The 17,877-nt window shown below is 42.2% G+C and overlaps 1 protein-coding gene across 1 annotated transcript in view; it reads right to left on the bottom strand.

The window, feature by feature from the left end:
* Positions 1 to 17,634, bottom strand: part of EXOC4 (exocyst complex component 4) — a 301,672-nt gene extending 284,038 nt beyond the window's left edge. The window contains exons 1-2 of the mRNA XM_088531798.1: positions 17,532 to 17,634; positions 1,738 to 1,927 (exon numbers count right to left, since the gene is read on the bottom strand). Coding sequence (XP_088387924.1) covers positions 1,738 to 1,927; positions 17,532 to 17,617 — 276 coding nt within the window. The 5' untranslated portion in view covers positions 17,618 to 17,634. The remainder of the gene's footprint in view (positions 1 to 1,737; positions 1,928 to 17,531) is intronic.
* Positions 17,635 to 17,877: the final 243 nt, after the last annotated feature.

Below are 17,877 nucleotides of genomic sequence, written 5' to 3'. Positions count from 1 at the left end.
CAGCGCCTCAGTAAGGCTTTCCCAAAAAAAACACGTAGAAGAACTGAATGCAAAGAAAAGGCAGATAATTCAGATTTTTACATGTATCTACCACTGCTGCAAAAGTGATTCCTAATCCAGGATGACGCCTATGTGATCATCCACCTCCCACAAGAGGGGAACATCAAAAGGGACTCAATATTATAATACAGATTGGTGACAAGACAGATCTGGTGCCTCTCGTGAGGTTAGGTCAAAGTTACTTCTATGTCCATGGATCAAAACTAATAAGAAAATTTAAGTATCAAAAGGTCCTTCACCCTCTTACAGTCATTCCCCTAGGTGAGACCAAAAGGTCTCACCTGTACATGCTGGTTTTGACCTCTGTAAAGCTTAGTAAACTGGATGAAAAGAGGTTACAGGACAGGTTACTTCAAATTCAGTGCAATTGATCTTTGCTTTCCAATTGCTGAGCTTTGTGCATAAATCCTAAAAGGAACTCTTACCCTGGTAAGAGTCAGAATGGCCTCACTCTCTTTTGAAAATGCTAAATGGATTTCAAAAGCCAGAAGGGTCAGGGTACATTCCCAGAATGGTGGCAGCCTATTGCTCCTAAAGCACCGAGCCCGGAAAAACAAAAATTAAAAATATATATATGTTTTTGAACCTGGTTTGCAAAGTTTAGGTACACCGAACCGCAGAGGAAATAAATGATAAACAGGAGACAAAAGAATCATCTCTTGCTGCAGAGAGCAAGCAGATGGAGCAAGCCCACAAAGAGGACCCGAGTTATTTATTGGCACAGGACTCAAGTGTGAGCACTCGAAATGCAGCAAGATCTAGCGGCACAGAGTTCATGCACAGTCACACAACAGAGCTGCACAAGGAAAAGGCACCAAAATTCATATTCGCTGTGGAAAAATAAAAAGCAGGCTGATGAGTCACCCCGACTATCTATTTAAGAGGTAGTTGGAAGCCAACATATAAAGACCTTAACAGATTAAATGCACAGGCGTTAGGTTAGCAGCCCCTAGACTTCAGAAACCCAACAGCAACATGCCCAGAGAACAAACGAACAGAAAGGAACACAAAGCTTTGCTCTTTGTATCCACCTCTCATTTTACTTATTAATTGCTTGCGTTCTCAAACTGCAGAGACCCTATGGAAAACTAGACATAGCCCGGGACCACTGTTTTAGTACCAGATCTACTTGTAGCCACGTCAGGACAGACACAAAAAGCAGCTGTTTCATAGCTGGTGGCTAAAAGTGTTTTCTCGATTCAATTTTTAGTTCAGTTCACATTGATTACAAGCAGCTGGAAAAAGAAGGGAAAAATACAGCTTGAAAGGTGAAATCCCAGAATCCCAGAATGGCTGAGGTTGGCAGGGACCTCTAGGGATCACCCAGTGCAGCCCCTGCTCCAGCAGGGACACCCAGAGCACAGGGCACAGGGTGGCATCCAGGCGGGTTGGACATCTCCAGAGAAGGAGCCTCCACAGCCTCTCTGGGCAGCCTGTGCCAGGGCTCTGGCACCCTCACACCAAGGAAGTTCTTCCTCACATGGACATGGAGCTGCCTGGGCTTCAACTTGCACCCGTGACCCCTTGTCCTCACGTCATCCTAATATGAGTAAGCTAAAAATAAACATGGAAAAGAGGCAAGAACTGCACAACCTGGTACCTGCTCACCCTACATGTCTGGAAGAGCACCTAGATGCTGGATGCAAAGGGGGCCACGCAAACAGAGTTAGTGGTCACCTGCTTGATCTTGTTGCGCGAGTTGGTGATGCGCTCCGTGATGCTCTGGTAGGTGCGGATGGCCGTGGTGAGCTCGGTGTAGTGCTGCACGATGAGCTCGTCCAGGTCCCGGTCGCACTTCTCGTAAGCTTCTTCCAGGCGGCCCTTCTCGGTCTCGCGGTCCTGGACATCGTCGCTGGTAGAGAGGGTCCTGAGGACAAAAAGGATTACGAAGATTGGAATAGTCTGAAGTTGCCTACAAGCCCTATTATTGGTCTTCACTGAGGGGCATTATTTCTAGGAAATGTGCCTGCTCAATATTTAGTAGAGAGCAACGCACTTTGAAAAAGCAACCCCCCCAAATCACAAGCTTTTTATTGAATCCTTGGTTTTTCGAATGTTTCAGAGCTCTTTTACTACACCACAAATTTATGAAAAGTTATCAATTAGCTACTCTACTTCCAGACACCCTTTAATATGGGCTAATGTAACACCTGAAACATATCTGTTGATTCAGAATTTCAGCTTTAAACTTAATATTTCAGACTGAGAGACCTTTGCAACCACTAGGAGTTCTGTAGTTGCTACTACTCACCTACTAGAAGTACACCAGGAATAATACAGGTACATAGGAAAACACAGTATAAACCTGCTTATTCCTTGCAGCACTCAATCTGCTTTCCAAAATGCCCCCAGTAGAGGGAAGAAGCATCGTGTTCCTCCCTCATGCTTCTTTCCTTAACCTCCAAGTAAGATCATCTAATGCAAATGGTGTAGGGTGTTTTTGTTTTGAATCAACGCAATTGGAGATTTCAACAAGGCATACTTGAAAATTCAGTAAATCAAGAAAAGTTTCTTGCAACTACTGCAGATTTCTCAGATTTACCTACGGATCAAGGCCAAATTCCTCTTTCTTGCTCCCTCTCCCTTCACCCTCCGCCTTGGCCTTCATTTTAGGCCCCAATCAAGCTGAAATCAGCATCTCCAGCAGTCATGGAAGCAAGAAAATGTCAAGTTTTCTTGGAGTAACTGTGACCTGTCATCTACAATAATGATCAGAAAGATATAATTACTTGCATATCAGTGAAAATTAAATCACCAAAGGCCAGAAATATATTTTCTTATGGTTTTAGTCAAGAGTATCTTCTTTGACAATCAGTGGGACATCAAAAAAGGCTGCTATTTTATAGAGTTTATTGAATTCTGAAGTACTATACAGAAAGAAGCAAGAACTCAAGTGGAAAAGCTCTCCAATAAATGAAAACCTCATATTTACACAAGAAATGCTCCCCTCTCTCGGCAAGGCAATAGAGATGTAACTGAAATTTCCACTTCACGGCTATTCCTCCCTTCCAAGGGAAACAGCAGGCTGTGCCACCTACTCAAGGGCTCCATCTTCAAAACAAAACAACAAAAAAAGCGCCATTTCGCAGAGGATCGTGATCCTAAAAAGAGCAGCTAAGAACACTCAAGTGAGCAGGGAAATCTGTCCCGCCATATGGAACATGGCAAGATGGGAGGACACTTGTCCTACTCGGCTGCAAAGGAGGACTGAGGAGTTGAAGTCACAAGGTGTCCCGACCCAGGATGAAGCAGCCACGTGGTGCATCTCCTGGGGGACCTGCTCTGGATGCCCCTGCTTGAGTGACAGGCTTGGACCCGATGATCTCCAGAGATCGGGGCCAGCGCTCACTGTTCTCTAGTTCTGTGTTATGTTAAACAATTTTCACACTCCCTTTCACTCTCGTATGGCGGTGGCAGGAGGCCTTAGCAGATACCACATGGAGATGAGAAGAGATCCTCTTTCCTTTGCTGTGCATCAGACTACGAGGACAGACTCCTCGCTTCGTCCTTGCCTCTCCCAAATACTGCACGTTTTACAGGGCTTGTCTTCTTGCTCCAAGAACCTACAGCACCAAGACCCCAGCCAGACCTCAGACTGGTACTGCAGCTTCCTCTGGGGCATAAAACTTGGTATTTTAAGTGCCGTGTTTCATGATACCTACAGAAATGAGATTGCTTTCTATTGCCATTATGTGTTTTTTTTAATGCCTCCGAAAGTCTTAGCTGTGTCTTAATTCAGGCTCCCATAAAAAGGGGTATTTTTATTATGTACTACATGGTAAGAACCTTAATATCATGCAAAAAAGGGTCTGCAACAAAAGCAAGAGCAGTGGCACAGCAGTTAGAAAACATGCTTGGCATTAAGAAATCTGGATTAAAGCCTCTGCTGGACCGCAGACTTCTGACATAGCCTTACAGCTCTCCTACACTGCAGACTGCTACCTGAAGAGCAGAGCATGAATTACCCAGAGCTCGGACTGCAGAGCCCTAAATTCTGCTTAAGCTAATGTAAATAGCTCTGTATTTCAGCAGAATAGGCTAAGGAGACAGATCTGTGTCCTTCTGCCCCAGTTTCTCTTTCTCACCTGGGATATAACGGGGACTGGCTCAAACAAGCAAGCTGTGATTACACAGAGTACTTCCGAAGCACTCCAGCACTGTGTTCGCAGAGGTCATGCAAACACTCCCAAAATAACGCCTGGAAATGTGTTAGAAAGCAAAATTAACCATGGAGTTAACACCACAGTATTAAATATACAGTACTTGTGAGACACAGTGAAGTTTGGGTTCATTCTGTAACATTAATAGGAAGTTAAATTCTTTGTTCAATAGCAAATCTGGCTTCATTAGGAGTTCCTGCAGGGGAACATGCTGTATTTGTGCAAAACTGCTTATCTTTCCTCGAGGAATTTTCTTTGACATGGTTACACACTAGACGTTAATGCATTTCTCTTTTAAGGAAGCGACACATTGTTTGGGCTTGAAACTAAACAATATTGCTCGTCTCGGTGATTAAAGAAAACATCGATTCTCTCTAACCTGAGTTATGGATTGCAGGAGAATCACGGATCGGTACAGACAATACGGAAGCTGAACAAAACGGGCCTATTTCAGGGATTCGAAAATTTTAGTTCAATTAAAAAAAATAAACAAAAGCTCAAAATTCTTGGTCTACCAACCCCATTCAAGACTTACTTGTCTGGAATGGCAGGATGAAACAACAGCTAAAGATTTTTTTCTGGAAGACTAAGATCCTGTTCTGTCAGAGGATACTGCAAACATCTTTAAAGCTCCTCTCCAACTGAGGCTTTTCAGCAAATTCCTGACATATTCAGATTTTTATGCAGGTTATAACTGTGCTGCTCAGTTGTTTTTGACCTTGCAATTGCATCAAATGAAAAAAAAATGGGAAAATAAAAAGTTTAAAGCCACTAGACATTTGCACAGCCAGCAATTAGAGGTTACAACCAGAGCTTCAGAAACCAACTAAACATTAGTTTCAATCGCCACTTTGTTATTTTTCCACTTATATGCACAGTAAACAGGTGGAATCACCTCCGAGAGAATCAAGCTTTAGAGGAAATAGGCTGTTTTGGTGAGCACTACCCTCTAAGCTCCAAAGACCTCTCCCTAAATCCATAATCCAGCCAGGAGCATGAAAACACTACTGGTGCATATCAAGAAACAGAAATACAGAGGGATCAAAGTCCAGCTCCATCCAACCTCATTTTAGGCATGTCGGCTGTACAGTTACGTCTTTCTCCATGTTTACAGTTTTCTGAGAACTTAAGGTAACATGCAGAAGCAGCCTAGGGTCCTCAAAAGATGTTGGTTCTCATCAGAAAGGATACTGAGAAGGAGAGAAAGGAAGCACTTTCTGCTGTGTAAAACTTACTGTGCCCATATGTTGGGTAACGGGCACATGGTCTCCCGTAGAAGGCATCTAAAAAGGGCCATGGAGAAGAAGTCGTTCTCTGAGGTGACACCAAGAAGGTCGAGACGCAACAGTGTAAGAAAAAGCTCCCAGGGGACATGAGTGAGGTTTGCAGAAAGCACCGAGAAGTTAATATTAATGCACACCAGTTCTTCACTCAATCATGCAGTATTAGGACTAGTGGCACTTGTGAAAATCAACAGATCATTTTTTAAAAGTGTAACTTCCTCAGAAGAGTTGTGGACTGTGCTGCAGAACTGCTTCATGCATCCTAGAGACTTGCACTCCCCAAGGACAAGAGCATTAGACTCTTAAATTAATATATTTCTAGGCTACGATCCCAGCCTGCTGCTTCCCTGGAATCCAGTGGAAGCTCCAGACCAAGTCGACTGCTCTGCTCCAAGATTTCCAGCTGGCTCTGTTGGATGGGGCAGCTGGGAAAACTTTCTAGACTTAATACCTGCAGTGGGAATCTGTAGTTTTCTGTAATTACCTGTTTGGGGAAAAATATTGCGGAATCAAGCATCACAAAAAATATCACACCTATTTTTCCCCAGAAAACTTAGCTAAATTTAGTATCTTTTACTCTGCATTAAGGGACCACTTACTATGCCAGAAGATCTAACTAATTCTTTGTGTAACAAAGAACTCAAGCCTAAAAATTTCCCCACACAAGCCCCAGCACGAGTTTGCCTTAAATATCTGTAGATGATTCCTCTATAGAGACAATAAAAGTCACATGGAAGATCTTAGGGAAAAAAAAAGAATCAACATCAGAGACCACTTTTTATTTCCTTTACTGAAAAAATATGGTGTTTCAGAAGGGTCTGTTTTCCATTTTAGGACTTGGTTATTTCCAGTCATTACAGGAACGTGCACTGACAGCCAGGGAACAGAAGAGGAGACACAAGTGATCCATCCCATGCCCACGTACTTAAGACGTCGCAAACAGCACTTAGAGAAAGGCTAGCCCTTTTTTTTTAATGGTTTTGAATGGCAATACATAAATAAGACAAAATGATGTCATTTCAAGTCAAAACGCCAGAAATGAGCATGCCAGAAAACTGAGAATGCCTTTTCTGGTTTTTCCTATTCTTTATTTTTTTTTTTAATCTATTATTTAGGGAAAAGATTAAAACTTTGCCTCTGTTTCCACCACGTCTATAACGTACCAATTTCCAGGATGCATCTGCAAGAACTACCAGTACTTACAACTGTTCACAGCCACTACTAGGACCATTCTGCTCCTGTTCTTCCCAAGTTGCTGCATTCATTGGCTACACCCTCATTTTACCTACTTAAACCAAACCTAACAGACTGCATTCTCCCTACTCCAATAATTCCAATATTTCCCTCCTTCAAAATGACATTAAATCATTGCAGACTAGGAGCAGCTGTAACTCCACAGCACAGCAAAGTCACTTTGAATTTGAAACATTAGCTTGTACACCTGAATTCCTCATCTACGCCCCTTGGTGCGGGAGCTGGTCTAGCTCTGCGCAGCAAAAAGCGAGGCAAGGAATACTTAATATTCCGGAGATTGTACATGTTCTTGCTAACACTGCAGAAAAGTAAGCCAAGGGCATCTTTGCTTGCTTCAGTTCTATTAAAACGTGTGGCAAGGAAGAAGAAAAGTCAACACGCTGTTTGCCAAGTAGAAATGATGAAAATTGGGAAAGGAACTTTGCAGGGAGAACTTTGAAGGGGGAGTAACAAGCACGAGCAGATTATGACACAATGATAAATATACATCAGCTTTTTAAAACCTCCTGCAGAGCAAAAGCATTTAAAATACATGACAAAAATAAGATGCAGCAATCTGGGTACCACGTCTGCATAGGGTATGAACTCAGTGAGGATCTTCAGTCGGGTTCCCTGCTCAGCTCGCTTGATTTTTCATTTTGGTTTTTCTAAACGAGAACCCGCCCCTCCTGTGAGATACCTGTAATTTACACTTGGCAGCTGGATGGCTGCAGATGTCTCTCTCATTAGCAAGAGCTCAATAGGATTAGAATAATTCCAACTGGATGTTAGTCTGTTAAGAGACAGTTTTATGCTACGGTAGAGCAAAAATTCATTGAGCCAGATCTCATTGACTTCTGATTTTACATAGTTAAAAACACAGATTACATCAAACGCAAAATGCTTCATTCTCCAGAGTCCCTTCCACATAAGGTAGATGGGACGGAAGATGATCAGAGAAGATCTCTGAAACGTTTTTATCATGGGATGTACAACATATTTCATACAAGAAGAAACCAAATCTTGTTTACTTCCCCCAAGGTCCATGAATCTACACTGGAATTAGATTAATAAAAAAAAAGTCCATTAGGATTATTCATTTCAGTAGAATTTGATCTTTCTATCGCAGATATTTTTCATCTCTGTTTTTCAGCACACAAGTCAAATAACTAGCACAGGCAATAGATAGAGAGACTTCAAGGGAGTCCTCAAGCACCATCATTCAGCAAGATGCTTAAAACCTTAATCCACTCACTACAACAGCTCCTCAAGGAAAGAAGTATTTGTTTACCAAAGGTAAATATATTTTTTTTTGATCAAATTCAATTCCCATCTCTAGCATTTCAGCAATGTCCTGGAATGCTGGAGGAATCCCTGGCTCCAGAAGAATCCTCCTACCCCAGCGCTATAGAAGAAGGAACAGGGCACTTCAGACACACCAGGACCCAGAATTTTATGACTGTTCATCTACAAACAGCCCAACACAGTATTTAGAAACAGCCACAGAACCTACTGGAGTCACTAATTTTTTTTTTTTTTCCTCCTAGGACTTCAGAGACTCAATGTTTTTCTCTCAGCCACAAAACAAGATACTTCTGCTACTAGAACACTAAGCAGCTTCAAGAAAGTCACACCAAGTCTCATTTCTGGAGCACAGAAAATGCTGCAGCCTATAGGGTTATTTATGGTAGAAAGAATTTACAGTTCTTTGAACATACAACACATTAAGCAGGGAGAGAGGAAATTACATTAAACAGTGTCAACAGCAGCTAACTAGCACCAACTGACTCCATAAACTGTAATCCAAGTTACTCGCACACAACAAACAGTGTTGGCCATTTCTTTTTGCTTTGACAAGTCAGTATTTTTAACAGCCCTGACCAAGAACCAGGGTACTGGACTTCAGAGCTGCTACACAAGCCCATCGCCTCCGTAAGCTCTGTCCCGCCGTGCGCTGCAGCCGCTTTCTTTTGTGGGGTGAGTGAGAAAGAAAAAGGAGGAAGAAAAAGGTTGCCAACTCTTCAGCATTGAAACCATGCAGAAAAAGAAAAGAGGCATAAACAGGGATGATTTAGAAGAAAACAGCCCATAACACAAGATAATAAATTTCTTTCATTGCTGTGAACTGAAGGAACACAATGTTTACCAAGCTATTCAGCAGCAACAGAAGAAAATAGAGCCATTGTGCTCCACATCACACGGCACAACAGGCAGCTCCGGGAGCAAAGCAGTGATGGACAGAGAGGATGGGCTGCGAGCTATGAGGAAATGCACCTGCCTTCGAACCGGGGCGATTCCGAGCTTCAGCTGCTCTCCAAACCCACAACAGGTCTAACAGCACAGACCCCAGCTCCAAGGAACTTGGGTGAGTATTCGGTATAATATCCATGCTGCCCCATGTGCGCACAGCTCATCTACACCCACCAAACACCACAAAATAAGCCAAGATGCGAATTAAACGCACAAGTCTGCTCAGTCCCTGTATGACCGAGCTCGGGCAGACTGAGATTCACACGGGCAGTTTTGAAGTGGTGCTTGTACTGGGAGATCCTGGTGCAAAAAAGCCTTTGGGAGGTCAGTCTGAGCAGCCGCTATAGTCGGTTATCATGTTTCTGTGCATATTTTATATTCAACAAGGAAAAAAGCTGATAGTGAGCCTGCAAATATTCAGTTTAGAAAATTAATGTTAATTTAGCACCTGCAAGAGGTCAGGCAGTTCTTGTGGGGATACGAGACCCCATTTGCAACAGAGGAGCATTTAGGCCCTGCTGCTTTTCACTGCTGCTGTGGGTTTGCAGCATTAGAAAGTTCCTGTAGAGCCCCACATGCTCCGTCTCCCAAAATCAGAGCAGACAAACATGCAAACATTTGCTGTTAGAGGAGAACGTGAGAGGATGAACAGCTGCAATCTGGAAATTCAGGAGGAATCTTCCATTATTTCTAGATCAGGTTTCTTTAAGCATGCAGTTCACCTGTCTTCAGTGAGGATCCTGCTCTGTGTTGCTTACTCAAATAAAAACGCTCATTACACCAAAAGGGAAAAAAAATACCGAGCAAATCAACTTTAAACATTTTTACCTGATGAGGAAGATGAGCACTTAAGTGTAACTGAACCATGTGCTGAAGCACTGATGTGAGAAGGTAAATCTCCAATTTTCCCAGCATTTCCCAGTAAACTTTGTGCCACCTGCACATACACCTTGCTCTGCACTGCATCACACACCTTGTTAAACCCACCAGCTCCTCACTTCAAAACAGATTTGATCCTATGACGACACAGTGAGCCTGTGGTATCTACACACACAGAACACAGCTTGGCTTAAAGCTTCTTTGGTGAGAGCTAAGGACAATTTGCAAGTGTGGCCAACTTGGGAGACCCACTGGGGTTGTTTTAAGCAAGGAGAAAGATTGCAGGATCAGAAATCGTGCTGTGTAAAGAAACCTCTTAGCCAGACTGTAACCTTGGGCAAAACCTGAAGTTCAAGGGATACAAGTGGATCCACCCCTTGTCGGGAAATTGTAACTTGTGAAAAGCCTGGCTCACTTTGGCTAAGCTGAAAATAAAGTTAGAATAATAATTCTTACTGTTCTTCTTGGAAATCTGCAGATAAAAGTACTCAATACTGCATATGAGACTACAAAAAACTATCCTCAATATTTTCATGATGTAGCAGATATGTTTGCATCGCTGTGACCAGTAAAACAAATCATGCAGCACTGCAATTATCAAAATCATCTGCTAGGCAGGAAGCTTAGAGGAGGTGTTGGTGTTCCACCCTCCCACTTACACTATACCAATGACCTAAAATAGGCATCAAATCTTGAAAAGCCTCTGTGAGATAAAGAATAATAAATAAATAAATAAATAAATAGCACAGTCTTTGCCAACACAGGCAACTAATTTGTGACCAACAAAAGATTCCTGGAGAAAATAAAAGAGTTGCCAGAAGCAGCACAAATCATCTCAGTAGAACCCTGTGGATGCCTAGAAAGACCAAGTTCCTCTATGCAGGAAACAGCTGCAACATTCCTAGGGGACTTCTGTGTTGAAAAGGAAAAGAAAAACATTATTAGAATCGAGTTATTTTTCAAAAGGCTTCTGCTGGATGACCATGACAACAGCCAATTACAGTATTTGCTTGACTCTCCCAGGTTAAACCTTAGTGGGCACCTGCACTGCCCTCACATCTGGAGGGCAACCACAGAGCTGCCCATGGAGACCCAGATCAGGAACGCAAAGTTCCTGGGGGTAGGAAACCTCAGCACCTAATGCCCGCTACCCATTCTGATGATCTTTACCAGCGACACTTTATTCAGTATCTTCCTTTATCTATCTTTATTTAGACAGTGAGCTAATTAGAACAAAATGAAACATTAAGAAAGGAAACAATAAAATAGCTAAAATTCCCTTCTCTTTCCCCCAAAAAATCCTTATTTTTGTGGACATAAAAGTATAAGGAGAAAAATATTGTCTGTAGCAGTTAAGAGTATTTTCTTGTATCCCATGTTGTGCCATGGCCCGTGTGCCAGCGGGTGATATCCCGTAAGTAGCTGCACTTCAACAGGGCACAAGGAATAAATTTGGTGCAGCATCCCAGGAGCAGAAGAGCTGTATTCCAGCCCACTGTCTATCCTGCTCTATAATTTTCCAGAGCTTCATTAAACAGACTTATTTGAATTTTATAATTGAAAACTGTTGTCTTTAGTTTAAGTCCCAAATGGGGTGATCTACAGCTTGCAGCACTATTTAACCTCAAAATGCAGTCTGATAATACCTGTTTTGAAATCCCCACAGAGTCTTATTGAAATCATCGCAAAAAAGTTGCTTCCTTATGAAATAAAAAACAGTCTGACACCTTTTGATTTTTTTTTTCTTCTTCCTAGAGTGTATTTAACATTTTAAGCTGGTAGAAACATTTAGCTGGTAACTAAACATTCTATCATTATTTTCAGGGGTTAGTGGATTGCTCCTACAAAATTTTCATTTGAGGAAATGTATCAAAACGTTCAAGAGAGAAACCATGCAATTCAGGGAGACAATGAAATGCTGGACAGGAGGTAGCCAAAAACCACACGCTACAACTCCACAGACAAGGAAAATGAAGTATTAAACTCTAGTATGAGAACAGACTATAAAATTACAAAGGATCTTCCTCTTTTCATAAAGGAGGTGAAATCCTAAGGTCTGTGCTCTCCATCCTCATCAAGGGGCGCACAGGGTACCCAGCTTCCAGATACGCAGGTCTCAGATTTGCAAATGAAAATAAATAATTCCCTCTTTCACCACAAGAAAGAGAACTGACTCCTCAAACTGTTGTTAAACACACAAAACAAACAATGCATTTTAAAACATTTCCCTCCTCTGATTACATTCTATTAATCTTTCATGCTGCTTACACAGTTGCTCAGAACATTTTCAACAGAAATTGATGATCTTTTCATTATGGAGGATTTGCAGATTTGCACACAATAGCTTTAGTGAAAAGGCAGAGCAGCCTTCAGCTGTTTAAATAAATATCATCAGAACTTTCTTTGTTTTGCCAAATTAAGCAGCCTTTAATCAAATTTCCCCATGCCAGCACAGAGGATGCATCTGACTTCTTCAGCTAGCTGCATCAGCCAAACGCTAAGATGAGAGAACCAGCTCCCTGCACATGCAAAACCCAAACCCACCACTGCAAACTACTTTCCATCTTGGAAAATTTGTGCCAGACAGTGGAGAGATTCAGAAAATTCCAGTTATGCTGTCAGTCCTCAGGCGAGCAACACAAGCACCGTCTTGCAGAACAATTCTGATAGACACAGGTAGTGAATCAGTATTTTTTTTTTTTAAATTAACCTTAGATGCAAAGAGCCAGCTTTGCTTTTGCACGAATTCCCACACCCTCAAGAAAAAGTTTAAGCTCTAAATATTGATATTTTCCAGAGCATTAGAAGATAAGCAGCCTTCAGGAGCCACCATGCCAGCAGCCCACCCTTCAGCTCACGCACCACCCGTGGCAAAACTGCAGCTCTCCACGAAATAAGAAATGACTTTGGAAACTTGTTATTAGCTCAGAGGTTTGGGCACTGCACTGGACCAACGCACTGTGGGAGGCTCTTTGCAAGAGTGAAAGCCGCAGAACTTGCAACTGTTTATTAATAAAACCGACTATTTTTGCTTCCTTGTTTTACAAGGGGAGGCTAAACTCCACCTCTGTACACTGCATTCTGCGGAGCTAAAATGAAAGCTGAAAAATAAGTACCTAGAGTTTTAACAAGATAAGGTCTCATTCTAAGCCTTCACATATTGTTGCTTTTTAACAATAAACAAGTGCCTGTATCTGAGCTACAACACAACACTTACTGAATATGCATACACTCTACACAAGTGCCCTGACATCATTTCAGGAAAATTAATAGCTTAAAACCATAGTATTCCATATAAACCTTGTTCGCAGCGAATTTCCAAGCTACTTGTCTTGTAGAAGAACTGTTACTTTCAAAGCATTGCAAGACACCATTAGCAATAAAAGTGGTTTTAAGAGACCATTACAGTACCTACGGATCAGAATAACTCGGCTTTATTTCTTGCAGCAGCTATTTCCCAAATGTAACAGTGAGGGCAATAGCTATATATCTGTCTTTCTCGTTATACATTACAAGGTGGAACATCAGCTCTATTGCTTTAGACAGAAAGAGAAGATCAAATGCTAGGTCATTAGTAAGAATCCATTTAACAAAGTTCACCATAAATGTAATGAAAATAATGGTCAAAAACCATTACAACGAAGAAGAAAAATTCCACATGTGAAGAAAAAATAAAATACGTTCAGGTTTTTGCCTGTAATTTGAACTTCTGCAGACATAAAAGTGGGTAATGCACTATATATCTTGCCTCACTTTTAGTTCTCCTTGACATCTGTCTTGTGTGTGTTTGCCACCGTGAAAGCCTGGCACAAAGATTTCAATAAGGTCTTATGGAGTCACTGCTAAAGTTTGTTTTCTCCCAATTAAAGCAGCTATTAAAGGCCAGTCTTATAAAATAGCAGCCTTTAATTGGAAAGAAAAATGCCTAACGATAAATAAAAGGCAGACACATCCACCAATTAAAAATGTGACAAGATCTCTCTCTCTCTCAAAAAAAAAATAGCATTTGCTAAATGCCAGGTTGCTTGTTTCAGAGTACAAAAGCTGCTTCCATGGGCTACCAGCAAAACAAAAGGTTGAGAAAAATCAATATACATACACATGCTTGTCCTTGGAAGGATAAAAATATTCCCCGAGTTGCCCTCCAGCAGAGGACCAGAATTTTCTCCAGGGTCTGCACTACTTTTAAAGAGATGGTATCGAGGCCCACGTGACTGGTATTAGACTTGTACAACAAAAGCTCCTGGTCAGCATCACCACCTGGCAAAACATCTTGTATTTAAGGAACTTCAAGGAACCTTCTCATACTTCAAGGAAACAGTACATGTTTGGAAAGTGGGAATGTAAAGGCGCAAATACAATCGGTACAAAAAGGTTTTTCTCACAGGAAACACCTTCCAAAGAACAAATATATCCCCAACACAACAAGATAAACTGGCAATTCATAGGGAGTGAAAGGGACACCACCTTTCCTGTTGGGTCTTCCTTCATTTCAGAGTTATCTGCATACCAGGCTGCTGAAAATACCTCAGAGATGGAGAATGACACAGGATTTCTAAGCTGTACGAGACAGAGTTTCAGAGTGTTAGGGTGGGTTTGGTGATCTCAGAAACTCTCTCACACTCCTTTCTGAAACTGTGTGGCCAGTTGGTGTGACAGAGAAACAGCCAACATTGCAGCGTCACACTCACTACTGCACTGACCTGTGTGCCATGGGCCTTCCTAATGGAAAAGGCCAGTGCCTCAACTTGTACAAAAATATTATTTCTCCATTGATTTGCAAGGAACCATCCCCAAATAAAACTATTACTACTACCCACTGAAACTCTTTTGCTCCTTGGAAGTCCTAGAGAAGTCAGAGGAGCTGCAATTCCCTACATCTAATATCCGAGGAAATTATTTAGCCTCATGAAGAGAAAACTACTTAGCATGAGTAAATATCAAAATTTACCCCTTTTTATTAATAAAGTCCTACCTAAAATGCAGTCAGTCATCAGTTTTCAAATCATTTTATAGACAAATATGCTGTATGGATATTATTGACCTAAACAGGGTTTCTTTTTGAAAACATCCCGTCTTTGCTATAATTGAGTAAAACTATCATAATATTTGAAGAAACCCCTCTGGTTTTGTCTGTTTACAGCAGTTGCACAGAGTCTTACTAGTCTCATACATTGTTTCTTTTCACAGGCCTTTCACACAGGAACAAAAGGCACATAAATAGTCCTTCAAATAAACAGGAAAATTCAAGCATAAAACCACAACAATTGGCAGAACTGGCAGGAGAATCTATGCACAAACGCTGTGGAAAGAAAGTTGTCAAAAATGCAAAATATGCAAGAAATACGCTAAACCAATAGCTCTTCCTTCCTTTGAAATCAGTTGTACTTCCAAATTTTCGTGGTCTAACTCGACACTACACTTCAAAAACCACAAAAAACTTTAGATCCAAACCAAAGTCTAATTACATTCTGCGTTTCTAGTTATCAAGCTGGTGTATTGAATAATTCTAATTTCATGAAGTTGATAAGTTCATCATTATATCAAAATTTTGGAACCTAAATCACCCAAGGTATCAGTGCCCCTAAGCCAAAGATAATTAGACAAACATGATATTTTATTTGGAGAACACTGTAATATTAATTCACTCTCATTTTTTTATTATAAATGTAATTACAAGTTTAGATTTGTTAAAATAAAGATCTAGATTCACAAAAAGGCCCTATAATACTACTTCAGGTTTTGCTGAAAGTTATAGAAAAAAATGCAAATAAATAAAACAAACCCTGAAAAATTGAAATCACAAACCTGAGGTTTTGAGAACCAAAAGAGAAACTCCTAAAAGCAGAAAGTAAAACTACTTTCATTATCCTTACTTACTGATATCAAAAACTGACCTCACTGATATCCAACGCATCATTAAATGCTGTAATCTTAAAGAATTCAGCAAGTTATGAAAAATACAGCAGTGATCTTTTCCCAAAGCTTTTTTTTTTCCCCAAAAAACTTAATTTAAGCATCGTTTCTTTCTTCTTTTCTTCATAGGAGTTTCTGCAGTCACCCTTCACACTCCAGGGACACTCCAGGTAAGTTCCACACTGCAGCAATGCTCGTGCATCAGTCACCCTGTCACCAACTCAGTGCAGGTTTTGTAAATGAGCATCAGCTGGCTACAACTCTCCAAGTTATGCAGACTCCGGCTGATACAGTAACACTAAGCACGACACCTTTTAAACCTGCACGGTTTGTACTTGCCCCAAAATAGACTGCAATCACCCAGGAAAAGCAAAGGATCCTGGTTATAAGACTAAACGATTACAGTTTTCCACAAGTATTTATGTGAAATAACATTGCCATGTGAGATCATATCCACATGAATTCACCAACAGTTACACCCCAATACAGGCAGGCCCAGATACAGAGTTTAGAAGAACACGCTCCATTTTAGCAGCCACACACTTGGGCACATTCCATTGATTTCCCATCTCTTTCTTTCACCATTGGCTATGTAAAATATAAATAGTTATCAAAATGCTCTTAGTGTAACTCTGTTACCATTACTGCAATGCCTTATGTCTATATGAGGTCATACCAACTATATACGTGTTTCTTCATCTGCAAAACAGTTCACCTTAACTATATAACTCCAAAACTAAACAAGTTGGGTTTTATTTCCATTTTTGTTACAAAACTCATGAACTGCACATACTTGAGATGGAAAAGAAAGTCACAACCTGCGCATCACTTTGTTTCTTTTTTCTTGGCGTGATTCTTTGCTACCTCCTGTGACCAACTTATTAAAGTCACAAGCATGAAAACATTAAGTCAATGCCAGGCCCATCTGTGAAACAGCAGCCTTTCTCAGAGCCGCTACCTACTTCAAGCTTTGCGAGACCAAAAGGACTTTCCAAAACTATGATGAACAGGGTTTTAAACCAAACATTCTCAATCATAAATGATTCTAATATCCGCTTGGAACACATGCTAATACAGAATTATTTTATATTTCTTTGGAGGAGCACAGTGACTACAGAATCTTGGAAAGACATGGATGCAGCACTGGAAGTTTAAGGTACAGTAGCAACGTGGCCTTGGGCAGCAAGTGTGCAGAGCAAGCCCATGGGAAGCTCTTCAGAGCTTTAGTGTGGGAAAGCAGCCATCTCTTTGCTGGCTATGAGCAGTATTTAAGGGTATTTAACAGTATTTCAGTAAGGCAGAGCAGAAAACCAGCAAAGAGAAGGCAGGTGCTTGCTAGGCTCCAAAGCCTATCGCAGTATTACCTTCTAAAGGAAAGCGGGAGTAAGACTAAAGAAACATTAACAGGTCAGACATGACCAGACACAGCTTTCTTGACCTTTTAACCCCCTGTAAGGCCATAAAGTACTTTTGAGACAGCATTTTCCCCCATCATATCCTCAAAAGGGGAAAAACTTGCACTTCGGGACTCCAGGGAACTTTCCAGCGCAGGGGCAGAGCTGGAGCAGAGATCCGCGCTGGGTTGGCCCGGGATGACACCGCAGCCACGGGCGGGCCTCGCTCCTTCAGCGCCGGGGCCACCACGGAGCGGCCGCTCCCGCCGGGGAAGGGCCCGGGGAAGGGCGAGGCGCTGCGGCCCCGTCCCGCGGCGGCGGCAGGCGAGGGGGCTGCGCCGCGGGGCCGCCCCTACCTGATCACGGAGATGAGCAGCCCCGAGGGGTCCTTGCTCCTGCCCATGGAGCTCCGGTAGCGCCCGGCCGCCTCGCCCGCCGCCATCTTGCAAGCCCCCCTCCCTCACAGCGGCAGGGAGAACACCCCTGCTGGCAGCGGTGCGACCAATCAGCAGAGAGAACCCAGCGGCACCGGCGCTGCCACCCAATAGAAGCGCGGCGGAGGGGCGGGGCAAGGAGGCAGCAAGCTGCTGTGCGGCGCGCGGGGGCGCCGCGGGGCCTCGTGGGAGTTGTAGTCTCCGGCGGGCGGCTCTGAGGCGGCGGCGCGCGGGCGCCATGGCGGCCTCGCCTTTTCCCCCAGTTTAT

Source organism: Tinamus guttatus, unplaced genomic scaffold (assembly GCF_059628265.1).
Source record: "Tinamus guttatus ecotype Peru unplaced genomic scaffold, ASM5962826v1 Tinamus_guttatus_pri_ptg000434l, whole genome shotgun sequence".
NCBI lineage: Eukaryota > Metazoa > Chordata > Aves > Tinamiformes > Tinamidae > Tinamus > Tinamus guttatus.
The sequence above is the reverse complement of the archived record's forward strand: the minus strand, read 5'-3'. Positions and strand labels throughout refer to the sequence as shown.